Genomic DNA, 17,893 nt, shown 5'->3' on the forward strand with positions numbered 1-17,893 from the left:
CTGCCTCCTCCCAGCTGCAGGGGACAGAGAGCACAGGGCCGGGGCGGGGATGCCAGGCTCTGAAGGCTGCATGCAGCTCCTAACACAGCCTGTCAGCATCATGCCATGTCTCCACGGCATGGGTGGGCTAGGGAGCACTGTGAGTTGTTCCTGTGCTGCAGCCTTCCCAGCCTCCAGGCAGGGCCGGCACTTCCATTGGGCAACTCTAGGCGGTCGCCTAGGGTGCCAGGATTCGGGGGGCGGCATTTTGTGCGCTCCCAACGGGGTGCACGGGAGCTTCCGGTTCCGCTCCCGTCGTGCAGCCGAAGAAGGACCTTCTGCCGACGTGCCGCGGGAAACAGCTGCAAGCAATTGAGTAGCTCAATGACTGCTGCTGTCGCCTGCGGCATTTCGGCGGAGGGTCTTTCTTCGGCGGTGCCATGGGAGTGGAACCGGAAACTCCTGCGCGCCCTGTGGGGAGTGCACAAAATGCCATCCCCCGAATTCTGCCTAGGGTGCCAGAAACCCTGGAGCCGCTCCTGTCTCCAGTGGCCCTAGAACTCAGACTGTCCCTTCTTTCCCTCACCTGGCAGCACTGCCAATAAACTCCTGGGCTGACCAGGTTTGTTTTAACTCTGAAATGCTCACAGTGTTTATAGGGCGGTAAGTGAAAGTCATTGTTTGGGTTTGGGGAACTGAATCATTTACCCTTGGGAAAAACAGTTCAGATGAGAGCCTGAGGGATTTTCTTTCCAAATATGTTCTTATTCCTCTCCGTGCTGCAGGCTGGGGAGCAGTGGAAGACCTGCCCTCCCCAGCCATGCATCAACTGTGGCAGTTGCACCAATAAAGTGAACATGTAGGAAGCAGCTGTGACACTGAACTGAACCGCAGGCAGGTTTTTGTGCTGGTCTGTATCACTGTGTGAGAGGAGTGCTGTGATACTGCTGACAGTAATAATCTCCAGCATCATCAGCTTCAAACCTGCTGATAGTGAATGTGTAGTCGGTCCCAGACCCGCTGCCACTGAACCGGTCTGGGATCCCAGAGGCTCGGGTGGAAGCATCATAGATAAGGAGCTTAGGAGCTTGTCCTGATTTCTGTTGGTACCAGGCTAGTAAATGATAGCTACCACTGGTGAGACTTGAACTGGCTTTGCAGCGGATAGTGACTGTCTCTCCAGGAGACACTGCCAGGGATTCTGGAGTCTGAGTCATCACAATGTCCCCACTGGAGTCTGAATTAACAAACAGAATATAAATTAATATTTACATATGTAGTTACTCTCTCTAGTCTATATGTATAGCATAAATATATATAATTTATATATATAATCAATAATATAGTTAATCAAAATACAATATTATAAATATTCTAGTGATAAATCATCTTCGAGAACGATGCTAACATTGTTTGAGCTGAGTTTTTTCATTCCAAGGTGTTTTCAATTGCTTGTATTTTTCTCAGACCTATTTTCCCTTTTAGGTGCAATTAGGAGCTATCGTTACAGAAGTTACTGTCACAAACTGAGGAATGATCATGTATCAATATACACCATTTCTAGGTCTTACATTTTTTCCATAGATATTTGAAGCTTAAATAACCCAGACCCACCCTGCCCCATTTATTTGATTCTTACCCTGGATCCAGAGCACTAATAGCCAGATGAACTGAGCCCGTGAAACCATCTTGCTCCGTCTGACCGGCCCAGTGCTGATCAACAAATGATCAGTGATATGGAACATTTATAATGGCTCAGAGCTGCAGGATGATATCACCTGATTGTGAAATATGCAAATTTAGTTCAGAAATTAAAATTCCCAACTGACCTAAACCGGGCAGAAAAAGGGAAGTAAAAGGAGCCTTGGGTTAAACAGGCAAATGCAACCTGCTGGGCCCTGGGAAGCAGCCTGAGTTTTCATTGAAGTGCTAGTTTTGTTGATAGTGGTGGTGGTACCCAGATGTCTCCATCTGTCTCAGGACTCAATTTTGCTTGGTGCTGAACAACCCCATATTAAGTGACAGTCCCTCTCTCTCACTGTGTGTTGAAATGGCATTTGTCAGGGTGGAATGGGAATAAATATTCTCAGATCTTCAGTATTGCTTGGCTGTTGGTTCTGAGGCCAATACATGTAAACCATTGTTATACTGGGAATCGCCTCACAAAGATGAATTCAGTGGTGTTGATTAGAGCTCTCCATTAGGGAATCTGTGGGGGGGGAGGGAGGTAACTCCTATCGTCCTTACTACTCCCCTCTGAGTCCATTAGTCATCACCTCCCAGACTCTAATGATGCACATGGCTGTGGGACCGTTAACCCTTAAACACTCATTTCTGCCATTTAAATCCCAAAGGTAACTGTAGTGTATAGGAATAGGCTAGTCTCCCATTAAATAGTTTGTGAGCCCTGTGGCAGAGCTCCCCATGTTCTGTGTAAGATTTCAAGAATAGACCTTGATTTTCATTCTTGGAGATTTAAAGTTAGATGCATAATTCTGTATTTTAGCACCTAGAATACCTGGCGTCATTTTCAAAAGCATGGAACTTCCAGCATCTCCCATTGGGAAGGCAGTTGAATGCGGTCATCTGGTGTAAACTGTGTGGAAGTGCAGCTTCTTGTTTAGAGAGGTCATGTGTGCAAAGCAGCCATTCTGTTAATTTTCCATCCCGGTGCCTTGCTGCAGTGCCAGGGCCATACAGAGTCCCTGACCTCTGCCACTCCCTCTGATGACAGTGAGATTATAGAAGGTGTCGGTAATGTACCTGGAGCAAATGGTTCTGCTGCTGCTACCAGCCTTTGGGATTCCTTGTATGGTTAGATGAGAGAGACAGAACCAGAACGGTCTCTGGCCATCCTACACAGAAGCTCTTCCTGGCAATGCCACCTATAGTGTGGGCTGTGATGTCCAGATTAGTGGCAGTTGTAGATTCTTTGTGCTCCACAGCCTTGTGCTCTTTGAGAGTTTCCTCCATTAGGGCATAATCCGGCACAGACCTCTAGGATATGGCAAGCCCTCTGTGTCCTTCACCATCAACACTACTGGCAATGTGGTTCTTCTGGTTTTCAGGAGTTCTGTCTTGTCATGGTATAATTCCCCACTCTGAACCTTAGCGTCCAAAAGATGGGGTACCAGCATGAATTCCTCTAAGCTCAATTACCAGCTTAATACTTGTAGCGCTGCCACCAACCAGGAATTCCAGTGCCTGGTACACTCTGGTCCCCCCAAAACCTTGCCCGGGGACCCCCAAGACCCAAACCCTCTGGATCTGACCACGAGGAAAGTAAACACTTTCCCTCACTGTTGCCTCTCCCAGGCTTCCCCTCCCTGGGTTACCCTGGAAGATCACTGTGATTCAAACTCCTTGAATCTTGAACAGAGAGGAAAATGCACCTTCCCCCCTCCTTCTCTCTCCCGCTCCCAGACTCTCCCTGAGGGAGACAGTAATCCTAACACAGAGAGAAAATTAACCTCTCTCTCCCTTCCCTCCTTTCTCCCCACCAATTCCCTGGTGAATCCAGACCCAGTCCCCTGGGGTCTCACACCAGAATAAAAAAACAATCAGGTTCTTAAACAAGAAAAGCTTTTAATTAAAGAGGGAAAAACAGTAAAAATTATCTTTGTAAATTTACGATGGAATTTGTTACAGAGTTTTTTAGCTATAGACACCGGGAATACCCTCCCAGCCTAAGTATACAAGTACAAATTAAAATCCTTTCAGCAAAATACAAATTTGAACTCCTTCCGGCCAAATACACATTTGCAAATAAAGAAAACTACCATAAGCCTAACTCGCTTTATCTACCTAGTACTCACTATTCTGAACGTATAAGAGCCTGTATTGGAGAGATTGGAGAGAAACCTGGTTGCACGTCTGGTCCCTCTGAGCCCCCAGAGTGAACAACAACCAAACTAACAGCACACACAAAAACTTCCCTCCCTCAAGATTTGAAAGTATCCTGTCCCCTGATTGGTCCTCTGGTCAGGTGACAGCCTGGTTCACTGATCATGTTAACCCTTTACAGGCAAAAGAGTTATGAAGTACTTCTGTTCCATTAACTCTTAACTATCTGTTTATGACATGTCTGTTAATTTTATCTAGGTTTAAGCCCTTCTTTGGGACACACAGTCCTTCACAGTGTGTAGTGGGATAGCTCTCACTGCAGGGAAAGGCTGTTTCTGATTTATGAATGTCTTTTATTCAATTGAGCACTGGAATTTCTTTTAAAAAAATGTATTGACACTAACCGACCCAGTGTACAGACCAAGCAAAAGGGGAAATCCTGCTCTTCCAAAACAACAATATAGGGATAGTCCAAAACACTGCGTTGATGCTAATATACACTGTAGACTTGGGACCATGAGTGCAGTATTTTATATGGGTGGTGAAGGGAATTAACCTGGGCAAGCAAGAGAGCCAGGGCCAAGATCAGTTTCTTATCTGTAACCCACGCGATGCCATCCACAGCTTTCCAGTGTATTTTACCTATCCTAATAGAAAAGTGACTGACCTTATATAAGATCTTTTATCGGCATCTTTGGGGTTCTCCAAGATGAGACAGTCTACAGTGTTGTTTATTATGGAGACACAGAACCTCTCCATGATTCAGGTTGTCACCAATTTCTGTTTTAAAGCCTTATATTAGTCCCGATGATATTTTGCTGTGGAAAATGTATTTGCTTTGAAAATCCCTAGATTCTCTCTGAGGGCTGATTGGAAAGTTTCTACAAAGTGTGAAGGAAGGTCATCAACTTGTCTGTGAGATGCAGGTCATTAAAAATAAGCCTGATTTGAAATGGTGCCTTTTGTCTAAAATTGCTTTGGGCTTGTTCACGTGAAGATTTAGTGCACAGCGAGCTTGGGTGCGACTCTACCTCACACTAGCCTGCCGTGCACTACAGCCAATGTGGACCCTGCTGATGCATAGTCGTGTGACCAGAAGAGCCCCTCAGTGCCAGCTGGCAGAAGGCTCACTATCCTGCAGCTACTATCACACTCGTTTCTCCCAGCACACTGTTGTCATAATATGCATCCAAAAAGTGTCATGTAAGTGTCATGTAAGTTATCATATGTAAACTGGTGACATGCTGATCCCCAAAATCATTGCGTAATGTAGGTAGGTTTGGGTTGTGTACAAAGAGTTATAGACATGTACTGGAAATATGTTCTTAAAATGCATCTGGAAGGCACTGTGTAAACAAGGCTTGCTCTAGAAAAAGGAAGGTGGATTCAGTGTCTGATCAGCTTTGTTACAGGCAGAGGATAATGAAAGTTCACTTATGTAAATGTATATGGTAAACAAAGTAATCAAGCTAACAAGCAACAACAATTTAGTGAGCACACCAGTGGCTCCAAACCTGTCCTCAGAAGTCTTGCTGGCTCTTGAGACAAAGAGAAAAAGACTTTGGAAAATATAAGGGGTAGCAAAAAGACATTATCATTGTGCAGCACCTAGGGGACATAGGGAACAACCCCCTGTGGGAATGGTGGAGCCTCCTGACCTGAAGTTTGGAACTGCTGATAGCTTGATGTAAGTAAGAAACTGTTTTAGGCAAAGATGTAACTTGCTAGAATTAAGTTTTCGGTGCCAGGAAGTGCATTTTGTTTTGTAACCATACCTGTCTCTGTTCCTCTTGTTTAGTATCATGTAAATCTCTGTTCTTTGTTATTTCAACTAATTTTCAGATTTACTACAAACCATCTCAGGGCTATTGCACTGAAGTATAGATTGAGTCCTCAGCTAACCCAGCAAGTTCATGTGTTCACTGTCTCTTTGGAGCCAGCGAACTTGGTAATTTCTGTGAGTGTCCATTTGAGAGAGAGAGACGGGACAGTACAAAGACATGTCTGTGGTAAACTGGGGTTCACTGATGGTTACCTGCACAGAAAGGTTTAAGACTGGCAGTGTGTCTGAAATTACAAAAAAAATAAAATAAATCTAAGTTAACACAGCTGTGTGAGCAATCATGCTGAACAATGTTGTTTCATGCATGATTTCATGTACATTATACCATGTGGCCAGGAGTGATGCTAATGTTACACTTCAAAAGGTTCTTTCTGTCTAAGACCATCTATCCAGTTGCACAGAACATTATTTTCCCTGTTGTTTCTCTGGAACGACATGGAAACATTCATGAGATAATGGAGCTTTCTGAGGAAAGTTTAAGGTTCAGTTTACAACATTTCCAGATTGTTTGAACATCTGCCAACATTGAAGCTCAGGGCTGATGTGAGAATCAAGTCGGTTTCAGACCCACTGCCGCTGACCCAGGCCGAGATCCCAGATTGCAGTGTGGAAGCGTAACAGATAAGGTGGTTAGGAGCTTGTCCAGACTCCACTTGGTACCAGATTAAAATTCATTCATTCTACTGCTCCTGGTGAGGTTTGAAATTTGTAATGGATTTGCAGTTGATATTGGCGTTGTCTCCTGGAGACATTGACATGGATTCTGGAGTCTGAGTCATCACAATGTCCTTGCTGGAGTCTGAATTTATGAATCAAATAGTCAATATGAATGGGATCCTGCCTCTAAATAGTATTTTACTTTTGTAAATATTCCCATTTGCTTCTTTACATAATGACTATAGCCTGTCATCCACTCGTGATGCTGATGTTCAGTTTGAGAAGGCTCTTTCATTTGTCCATTTTGAAGCTAATCCAGAATGGACAAAGGTCAATGGAAAGACTCCCGCTGACTTCCAGGGGTTTTGAATAAGTTCCTTATTTCTTTAAAATGTTCTTTCTCTCTGTTTTGCAGTTTTCCATGAGACACACTAATTTATGATTAACAGTCAGGAATATTTAGGATTTGATAGACTTTGTCTGAAAATTTTATACTTTTAATTCACTTAGTCCCATGTTGGTTCAATTCTTATCCTGGATCCAGAGCTTTAGCAGCCAGATGAACTGAGCCTATGGGTAGAGCCCTGCAAATCTGCAGTTATCCGTGGACCATTTTTGCAGCTCGTGGATCAGATATGGATACAAATTTTATATCTGTGCAGGGCAGTACCGATGAGATTATATTGATGGGTCTAACCCGTCCAGGGATGATCTCTCAACCCCAGAGAGTGAAATGCCACATTTATAACAGCTCAGAGCAGGAGAGAAAGATCAGGCAGTTAGGAGTATGCGAAGCATCTTATCATTAGTTCCTACAAAGACTTATCTATTAGACATATAGGGTCTGATTCTACAGTGGCAAAGATGCATGTAAGTCTCCTTAAAGTCAGTGGGCCTGACTCTGATCTCAATTACACTGGTATAACTTCATTTACCTCAAGAGGATTACTTTTAGCTTATAGCAGTTTAAGTGAGATCAGAATGAGGCCCAAAGAATGAGATCAGAATGAGGCTCTTGTGCTCTGGAGAGGAGAACAGTGTCCAAAGAGCTGATTTATTTGCCTTATTTAGATGTGTAATGATTATTATGATGTGAAACATCTTATCTCACTCCCTGAACCATAGGGCACAGTTCATTGAGTCAAAGGGCCTAATTCTTGCCTGTGTTCTTGGAGCCCTGTGGAAGGGGAACAGGGCCTGAGGACTAATGCATCTGCATTTCTTCTGGATGTGCTTAGTGATTTTGTCACTGTATTTTGTTTGTTAGCTAATCTGGAATTTCAGATGCTCCCATATATATAGATGACATAACTCTATCTGACGGCCAATGTGCTGAAGTTCAGCTTCATTAGTCAAATGACTCGTTGTTGTAGTACCTTGAATCCAAGCTGTAGGCACACACAAATATTGAAGAACACATTTGAGTTACTTCAGACAGCTTTTAACTAGATAAAAAGTGTTTTGTGAACATCTTATTAGTCATTTTAACAAGGGTCTGTTACAGCCAGGCAGTAGCCTCTGCATAGTTATGGTTGCAGCTAAATTTCTGTTTAAGGCTGAATTTTGTACCGTCTCTAAAATAGACTCATAGACTCATAGGTCAGAAGGGACCAATCTGATCATCTAGTCTGACCTCCTGCACAAGGCAGGCCACAGAACCCCACCCATCCAATTTTATACAACCCCTATCCCAGGACCGAGTTATTGAAATCCTCAAAACTGGTTTGAAGACCTCAAACTGCAGAGAATCCACCAGCAAGCGACCCGTGCCCCACGCTGCAGGGGAAGGCGAAAAACCTCCAGGGCCCCTGCCAATCCGCCCTGGAGGAAAATTCCTTCCCGACCCCAAATATGGCGATCAGCTAAACCCTGAGCATGTGGGCAAGACTCACCAGCCAGCACCCAAGAAGGAATTCTCTGCAGTAACTCAGTTCCCATCCCATCCAACATCTCCCCGCAGACCATTGAGCAGACTTATCTGGTGATAATCCAAGATCAATTGCCCAAATTAAACTATCCTATCATAACATCCCCTCCATATACTTATCAAGCTTAGTCTTGAAGCCAGATAAGTCTTTTGCCCCCACTACTTCCCTCGGAAGGCTGTTCCAAAACTTCACTCCCCTAATGGTTAAAAACCTTCGTCTAATTTCAAGTCTAAACTTCCTAATATCCAGTTTGTACCCATTCGTCCTCGTGCCTACATTAGAACTAAACTTAAATAATCCCTCTCCCTCCCTAACGTTAACCCCCCTGATATATTTATATAGAGCAAGCATATCCCCCTGCAGCCTTCTTTTGGCCAGGCTAAACAAGCCAAGCTCTTTGAGTCTCCTTTCATAAGGCAGGTTTTCCATTCCTCGGTTCATCCTAGTAGCCCGTCTCTGGACCTGTTCCAGTTTGAATTCATCCTTCTTGAACATGGGACACCAGAACTGCACACAATATTCCAGATGGGGTCTCACCAGCGCCTTATATAACGGTACTAACACCTCCTTATCCTTGCTGGAAATACCTCGCCTAATGCATCCTAAAATCGCATTTGCTTTTTTAACAGCTGTATCACATTGGCGGCTCATAGTCATCCTGCTGTCGACCAATATCCAAAGGTCCTTCTCCTCCTCCGTCGCTTCCAACTGATGCGTCCCCAATGTATATCTAAAATTCTTATTATTAATCCCTAAGTGCATGACCTTGCACTTTTCACTATTGTATTTCATCCTATTACTCTTACTCCAGTTTACAAGGTGGTCCAGCTCTTCCTGAATAGTATCCCTGTCCTTCTCCGTGTTAGCAATACCTCCCAACTTTGTGTCATCCGCAAACTTTATTAGCACATTCCCGCTCTTTGTGCCAAGGTCAGTAATAAAAAGGTTAAATAAGATCGGTCCCAAAACCGATCCTTGAGGGACTCCACTAGTAACCTCCTTCCAGCCTGACAGTTCACCCTTCAATACGACCCGCTGGAGTCTCCCCTTTAACCAGTTCCTTATCCACCTTACAACTTTCATATTCCTCCCCATCTTTTCCAATTTAACTAACAGTTCCCCATGCGGAACCGTGTCAAACGCCTTACTGAAATCGAGGTAAATTAGATCTACCGCATTTCCTTTATCTAAGTAATCCGTCACATTCTCAAAGAAGGAGATCAGATTGGTTTGGCACGATCTACCTTTAGTAAATCCATGTTGCAATTCGTCCCAATTACCATTGACCTCTATGTCCTTGACTACTTTCTCCCTTAAAATTTTTCCAAGACCTTACATACTACAGACGTCAAGCTAACAGGCCTATAATTACCCGGATCACTTTTATTCCCTTTCTTAAAAATAGGGACTACGTTAGCAATCCTCCAGTCGTACGGCACAACCCCCGAGTTTATCGATTGCTTAAAAATTCTCGCTAACGGGCTCGCAATTTCATGCGCCAGTTCCTTTAATATCCTCGGATGGAGATTGTCCGGGCCTTCCGATTTTGTCCCATCAAGCTGTTCAAGTTTGGCCTCTACCTCAGTTGCGGTAATATCCACCTCCATATCCACATTCCCACTTATCATCCCTCCATCATTGCTAAACTCCTCACTAGTCTTATTAAAAACTGAGGCAAAGTACTAGGTTGTCCTTAACCTCCATTCCATCCTCAGTGTATAGTGGCCCCACTTCTTCTTTCTTTGTTTTCTTCTTATTTATGTGGCTGTAGAACCTTTTACTATTGGTTTTGATTCCCTTTGCAAGGTCCAGTTCAATGCGGCTTTTAGCCTTCCTCACTTTATCCCTACATGTTCTGACCTCACCAAGGTAGGTTCCCTTGCTAATCCCGCCTTTCTTCCACTCCCTGTAAGCTTTCTGCTTTCTCCTAATCCCCTCTCTGAGTTGCTTGCTCATCCAGCTTGGCCTACAACTCCTGCCCATGGTTTTATTCCCCTTTCTTGGGATGCAGGCTTCCGACAATTTCCGCAGCTGCGACTTAAAGTAATTCCAGGCCTCCTCTGCATTTAAATCCGCAAGTTCCTCCGTCCAATCCACTTCCCTAACTAATTTCCTTAACTCTTTAAATTTAGCCCTCGAGAAATCGAAAACTCCAATCCGAGATCTACATTTGTTTATCCTTTCATCTAGTTTGAACTGAAACAGCTCATGATCACTCGAACCAAGGTTATCCCCTACCACCATTTCTTCTACGAGGTCCTCACTGCTCACGAAAATCAAATCTAAAATGGCATCCCCTCTCGTAGGTACTTCAACTACTTGATGAAGAAATCCATCCGCTATCACATCCAGAAAAATCTGACCCCTATTATTCTTGCAAGCACTCGTCCTCCAGTCTATATCCGGGAAGTTGAAGTCTCCCATAATCACACATTTCCCCTTTGTGTTTACTTCATTAAAGACATTAAAGAGGTCTCTATCCATATCCAAATCAGATCCCGGCGGTCTATAGCACACCCCAAGCACTATCTCAGGGGAAGCTCTAGTTGCTTTTTTACCCAGTGTGATTTTTGCCTAGACAGACTCTGTCTTATCCATTCCATTGCTTCTTATTTCATTACAGTTAATCTCATCATTGATGTACAAGGTTTTCCATTCCTCGGATCATCCTAGTAGCCCGTCTCTGGACCTGTTCTAGTTTGAATTCATTCTTCTTGAACATGAGTACAAGGCTACTCCACCACCTTTGCCTTTCTTCCTGTCTTTTCTAAACAGCACATAGCCTTCAATACCTGTACTCCAGTCATGAGTTCTATTCCACCAGGTTTCTGTTATCCCTATAATATCCAGTTTCACTTCCTGCACCAGTAGCTCCAGTTCCTCCATCTTGTTACCTAGGCTCCTCGCATTAGTGTACAGACATTTTAATTTTTGGCGTTTAGCGTCAATGACATTCTTTCCCCCGTCGTGCACAGACCTTCTACCACCAGCATCACCCGTTAATCTGGTTTCTACTCCACTATTCCTCCTCGGATCAATTCTTTGGTCCGCAAGGGTATCCCCTCTCACTTTGTTTACTTCCCTCTCCAGGTTATATTCCGGCGTGGAGATCTCCTGAACATCTCCCAACCATCTCCCCCAACTTCCTAGTTTAAAGCTCTCTTGATGAGGTCGGCGAGCCTCCATCCTAGAATTCCATTTCCCTCCTTACTTAGATGAAGTCCATCCTGAGCGAACAGTTGTCTGTCCGTAAACGCTTCCCAATGACCGTACATCCCAAAGCCCTCCTTGTAACACCAATGCCTGAGCCATCTGTTGATCGCCATAATCTTGTCACGACTTCGTCGCCCTGCTCTAGGAACCGGCAGAATCCCACTGAAGATCACCTGAGTCTCGATTTCTTTGAGCGTCTTCCCCAGTCTGGCATAATCCTCCTTGATACAGTCCAGCGAGTAACTAGCTGTATCATTCGTTCCCACATGAAGGACAATCAACGGATTCTTTCCCGCTCCCGCTAGGATCCTATTCAGCCTCTGGTCCACATCCTGTATCTTAGCCCCTGGCAGACAGCACACCCTTCTGTTCTCCCGATCAGGTCTAGTTACAGGCCTGTCTATTCTTCTCAGTAAAGAGTCTCCAATCACGTAGACTTGCCTTTTCCTGGTGACGGTGTGATTCTCCGGTCTATCCCCCACACCAGCTTGCCACAAGTCCTCTCAGAAATCAGATTGGTCTGAAAGCTGATTGGTGAGGTCAGTGGTTGGGGTAGACCTTGTAGGGAAAAAGTTAATTCCTTTGATCTGCGAATTCCTGAGAATACAGCACGGTTCAAAACGAGCTGGTTTAAAGTTGCGCAGATGCTTTAGTGGGTGAAATAGGAAAGTTCAACCCTACAAACATGGGGACAAAAGCCTCTCTGTTACAGTGACGTTTATTAGGGCTGACTGGAAATAAATGTGTTAGGTGTGTTGTTATTGCTGAAATGCTGGTTAGAATAATACTAGAGATCACCTCACAGCAATGAGACACATGGTGTGATCTTGTTTGGACAGAAACTGTATTGGGGGAGTGGGGATTCAAGCAGAGTAAACCACAATTAACGGGTTGAAGTCGGAGTAGCTCAGTCATTGTCATCCCTGCACATCCTCATCTAGATATCGGCACTGGTGTAGCTACAATGATTCTTGGCCGTTGATTGTTAAATCAATCGCTGCAACATTCTCTCTAGCAGAGAAGGGCAATACGCAGCTTGTCGCTGTGATTTATTTGTAACATGCCATGTTAAGAAGTGCCTTACTACGCTAGGTGCTGTACATACATTATGAAAAGTCAATCCGGGCTCCAAAGACACTACAAGCCAAGTTTAAGACAGGAGACAACAGGAGCATACATTAAACAGAGCGGAAAGAAGTTGCACTATAACTAATCAGCACAGGATGCAGCTCTTTCCTAGAGGAACAAAGAGGTTTTTGTGCTGGGTTGTATAATTGTCTGGCAGATGTGAGCATATTGCTCGCAATAATCTCCAGTATCGGCTTAAATTGGCTGGTGTGAGTGAAGTCATTGCCTGACCCACTGCCAGTGAACTAGTCTCAGACTGCAGATGGACAGGAGAAATTGCTTAAGAGATTGTCCTTGTCTGTGTTGTTAGCTGGCCCTGGAGCTATAAGCATTGGAACTAACTTTGTTGTTGATAATGACCCTCTCTCCTGATAGGAATTCTGGAGTCTCAGTCATCACAGCCTGGCCCCTGGACTCTGGCTGGGGGTTAGAATTAAAATAAATAAGCAGGATAACACTGATGAAGAACAATACATATTAGTGAACAGGAAAATCCCTCTACATGTGACTTGAAATATGCACTTAATCCCCTTAGTTGCAGTCATGTCTCTGTATTTTGTGAATGGCATTTAGCGCTACTAAGCACAGTTTGCTATAGGAAGTAATCTTTAAACCAGTCTCTCTCCCGTTGCTGTTCTTACCCTGAATCCAGAGCACTAAGAGCTGGAGAAGCAGTGGCTGAGGCCAGGTCTACAGGAGTGTTTTTCTGCTTTAGCTGTGCTGCCAAAGTGTTCCCAGTGTGGACGAGGCTTTTATCAGCAAAACCACACTTTAGCCAGTATAACTAATTCCAGCCCCCACAAGTGAATCAAGCTTCACTAATAACAATGCAGGTTTGCTGGTATAAATTGCATCAACAGTGGAGGCTTTTGCCAGCACAGCTATGTCGATCACAAATCACCCCCAGGACAGACACCGCTGTGCCAGCAACAATTTATAGTGTATACCTGGCCTGAGAGGTCATCTTGATACGTCTAGAGTGCGGAGTCTGATCTTTAAAATATGAAAAGCGGAGGCACACTGTCTAACTGGACATCCTTTGGGCCCCAGTACAGAGGCTGCAGCGAAAACACTGTATACAACCCTTGATTTGTTCATAGAACCCTTAGAAACAATCCGGCTGTTAGCTGGGTATCCAGCCTCCGTGTCAGTGTTAATTCTCTACAGGATTTGATACGCCCCTATGCAGGCAGGCAGCTCGAGGCCTATGCATCAACCAAGTCATGCATAAGTCCCCCAAACACATAGTACTTAAGTGCTGCACAAGCCCTGTGTATGTCTTCGGCACCTTTCTGCCAGAGTCCAGTCTGGTGGAGCTCACTGAACTGAAACTCCAGGAAAGCAGTCGGCACTCCAGGGCTCAGTACTAGTTTCCATAAAGTCAAACAATCCTCAGGCCCTCAACCCCTGCCTCCCATCCACTTTCTTCTCCTAAATCCAAAAACAGGCTATAAAAGATGCAACATGTTCAAAAAATCCTGTGTTTGTGCAGCAGAAGGTCAATTGGCCTGTTGAAGGAAAATCACGCCAGGGTAGGAGAGACAGAGACCAGACCTAGGAGACGGAGAACAAGCATCCTTATAAAACAACACCAGAGCAAAACTCCAGCAGACGTTGCAGTGACACAGTCCTCAGCTGTAGTGTATGAGCCCATCACTAGGAAGCTGGACTGTTTATTCATGTGGGAGCTGAAGGTTGCAGAGCTGGGGACAGGCTTGAACTGTGATAAGAAGAAATGTTTCTTCTGAGCCACCACCTACACACTTAGCAGATTCCCATTGGATTTTACTCACAGCCCAGCAAAAAGGGGACTGGACCCTTTCCCCAAGTATCTGACCTGCCCCCATGGGCCTTTCCCCAGTGATATGGACTAAAATTGCTATTCACATTGTTTCTTGACAAAACCCTCTTGGGGACCTGAAAAAGGCCCATTTTCGGCTACATCTGCTCTCTCCCAGGCCCCATCTTCTTGTTCTTTCTTCCCTGTAGCAGAGGAGGGCAGCCTGCAGCTTGTGACACAGCCTGTCAGTGTCATTGCAATTGTCCACCAGAGCTGTTGGCGAGGGAGCACTGTGAGATGTTCCTCTGCAGCCTTCCCAGCCCCTGACAGTCCCAGAGCTCAGGACCTTATTCCTCTCCTTGCCCACACCAGCGCTGTCCATAGAGCGCTGGGCTGAGCATGTCTCTGTTTTAATTCTGTAATGCCAATGCAGTAAGTGAGAATAATTGTTTGGGTTTTGGGAACAAAATCATTTACCCTGTAGACAAAAACAGGCACCTAGTTCAGGCGAGGTAGAATCCCTGATATCTGGAAAGAAAATCATCTGGGCCATGTACTTATTCCTATTTATGCTGCAGCTGTGAGCAGTGGGGAGAACAGCAGTGTCTGTGGCCCGCCCAGCAAAGTATTTATGTCCTGACCCAACCTCTGCCCTGGTGCAAGTGTGGCACTTGCACTGATAAAGTGAACATTTAGGAAGCAGCTGTGACACTGACCTGAACTGCATAGGCAAGTTTTTGTATTGGTCTGTATCACTGTGCGCGGGGTTTCATAACCTTGCTGACAATAATAATCTCCAGCATCTTCAGCTTGTACGCTGCTGATTGTGAGAGTGAAGTCAGTTCCAGACCCACTGCCTCTAAACCGGTCTGGGATCCCAGAGGCGCGGGTAGAAGCCTGATAGATAAGGAGCTTAGGAGCTTGGCTGGGTTTCTGTTGGTACCAAGCTAAGTAGCTAGTGCTTAAAATGCCTGTAATGCTGGAACTGGCTTTGCAGTTGATGGTGACTCTGTCTCCTGGAGACACTGCCAGGGATTCTGGAGTCTGAGTCATCACAATGTCCCCGATGGAGTCTGAGTAGGCAAAAATAAACATTAATAGAATATATATTAATCTATTTCAATCAAACTCAAAGGTATTGTATGTTTAAAAATACTCCCACGGGCATCTTTTCCATAGTTATGATAGTTCCTCTCCTGGCAGTGGAGGCTGACATTCAGCTTCTAGCGGCTTTTCCGTTCTAATCTATTTTTCATTACTCATGTAGGGCCTGAGTGAAAGCCCATTGAATCCTCTGAAAGACTCACTTCATTTTAGTGGGCTTTGGATCAAGACTATGGTTTTCAAATAAGGTTTTTCTCTCTTAGTTGCAGTCAAAATGTGAAAAAGGCACTCAGTAGTTAATGCAACTCTGAGGATTCTTTAGAGTTTAATATACAAATTTCATAAATCTCTTGAAGAGAAATGAAAGGATGATTTTGCTTTATGTAAAGCCAGTTCCCTCTTCTTTTGATCCTTACCCTGGATCCAGAGCACTAACAGCCAGATGAGTTGAGCCTGTGAGATCATCTTGATACGTTTGACTGGCTCTATGCTGGTCACCAAACGGTAATCCATGACATGGAACATTTATAACTGCTCAGAGCTGCAGGGGAATATCGCTGGAGTGTGAAATATGCAAATTTTGGTCAGAGATGAAAATTCACTTCTGGTACCAAATTGTCTCAGACAAGGGCTCCAGCCCCAGGCTCGCTCATGCTTACCCCCACTCTGGCAGTCCAGGCTGGCCAGCTTGCGGAACTCAGATGGTGCCCCACAACCACCGCGCCCTGGGCAGTTGCTCATTTTGCCTACCCATAAAGCCAGCCCTGAATGGGATGATGATGACTATGGGGGAAGTTTTTCAATGCACTGCTCAGAGCTTGAAGTGTATGATGGCTTGTGGGTGGTCAGAGATCAAGGGAGTAGTCTTGCTTCCATCTAGCAGAATGAAAAGTTCCTGTTGTTTTGGGTCCTGCATGAGGCGAAGGTCATGAGGCGATCTTGCCTCCAGATAGTGTACTAGGTGGTGCAATAAAAAAAAAGCTTCAAACATAGCCAATGTCTACCTTGTGACAGAGCCAACAGGCAGCCCCTTGGTTTTGATCTTCCATGTCATTTGTGGGCGAAGCTTAATCACTTCAGATGTAGCAAGATCAGTTGACTTGAATGTCTATGTAAATACAATCACAATAAAAAATTTATCACTATTGTGATGGAAATCTCCACCGAAACATAACATCAACACTGCTCTCTTTGATAAGGGAACTGTCCTTACCCTCTGGATCCCTGCTCCTTTATATTCGCTGTCACCTTAGACACACTATTGTAATGCCTATAAATGTAACGAGAGCCTTGATCCAGAATTTCCTGAGAGCTGACCAACCAAATTCTCAAACCACAGAACCATAATGTTATGTGAAACTAGTTCTTTGCCTTTAACTTTTCTTTATGAATCTCACATAGAATCAGTTCCCATTGTAAGTGTAAAGGCAGAAATGTTAACTTTTGAACGTTAATTGGGAACTACTTAAGAAAACTTTGCTGGAGGCCCAAAAGGCCACAACCTGTACTTAGGCGTGGCAGGACTGGATTTCTTCTTTCTAATTTCAATGGATGACATTTGATTTTTTATTTTATTAACTTAAATTTTCTTGATTGCATGATATGATGGGATTTTTTTCAACCATTTTTTAAAAATCAATTTGAATATTCACAGTTATGGGAAATGAAGGAAGTGTCAGACAATAATTTAATGAGGGTTGATGTCAAGATTCAAAAAATTAAAGCTTTATTTGTAACAAGCCTAATTTGAAAGTATAAATCACAGAATTTTGCCCATAATAAAGTTTTCAGTTCCCACAACTAGGGGGTTTGAATGAATAAAAAACTCAGGCCTTTTGTTACAGGTACTGGAATGCATAATTATTTGCTAGAGCCAGGAGACAGTTCCAGATTTCAAAAGTTCTCCAAATTTGAGCTTAGTCCTTATTTTAGTGCATAATGTTGAGCTTCTCGAGTTGGCCTTGGGGGAGGTGCATGCGATGTTTGTCTTGTATTTTTCTGAACAGACTGATCTTTCCCCAGACTGTGAAGTTACTGGAATTGCAAGTGCAGGTAATGGCACACTGAACATAACAGGAAATGACTGGGATTCACATCTCCATATTCAAGGGCTATTATGCTATCATCAGAGGGTACATCACGTGCCACGTACAAGTCAAAATCATCCTTGAAATCTTGTCTTGCAAGGGAAAATACAGAGTATTTTTGTAGTTGCTAAAATTGTATGACACCTGAACCTTGACAAATGGATCAAACACTTTACAGTTAGCAAGAAGAAATCTTGATCATAGAATCCACTGGGTACATTGCAGGATATGGACGCCTTCAGTTTACTGTGAAATTTTGATGGAAAAGCGTGCATTGACGGTGAAAGGACTTGCTTTTTGGAGCCCTTTGACTTGAATTCTTCTTCTTTTA

The 17,893-nt window shown here is 44.2% G+C and overlaps 1 gene segment (V, D, J or C); it reads right to left on the reverse strand.

The window, feature by feature from the left end:
- Positions 1–896: 896 nt before the first annotated feature.
- The window catches only part of LOC127046447 (immunoglobulin kappa variable 3-20-like), a 67,207-nt gene continuing 50,210 nt past the window's right edge, over positions 897–17,893 (reverse strand). The window contains 1 exon segment of the V gene segment in view: positions 897–1,216. Coding sequence covers positions 897–1,216 — 320 coding nt within the window.

The sequence above is a fragment of the Gopherus flavomarginatus genome, chromosome 3, assembly GCF_025201925.1.
Source record: "Gopherus flavomarginatus isolate rGopFla2 chromosome 3, rGopFla2.mat.asm, whole genome shotgun sequence".
Classification (NCBI taxonomy): domain Eukaryota; kingdom Metazoa; phylum Chordata; order Testudines; family Testudinidae; genus Gopherus; species Gopherus flavomarginatus.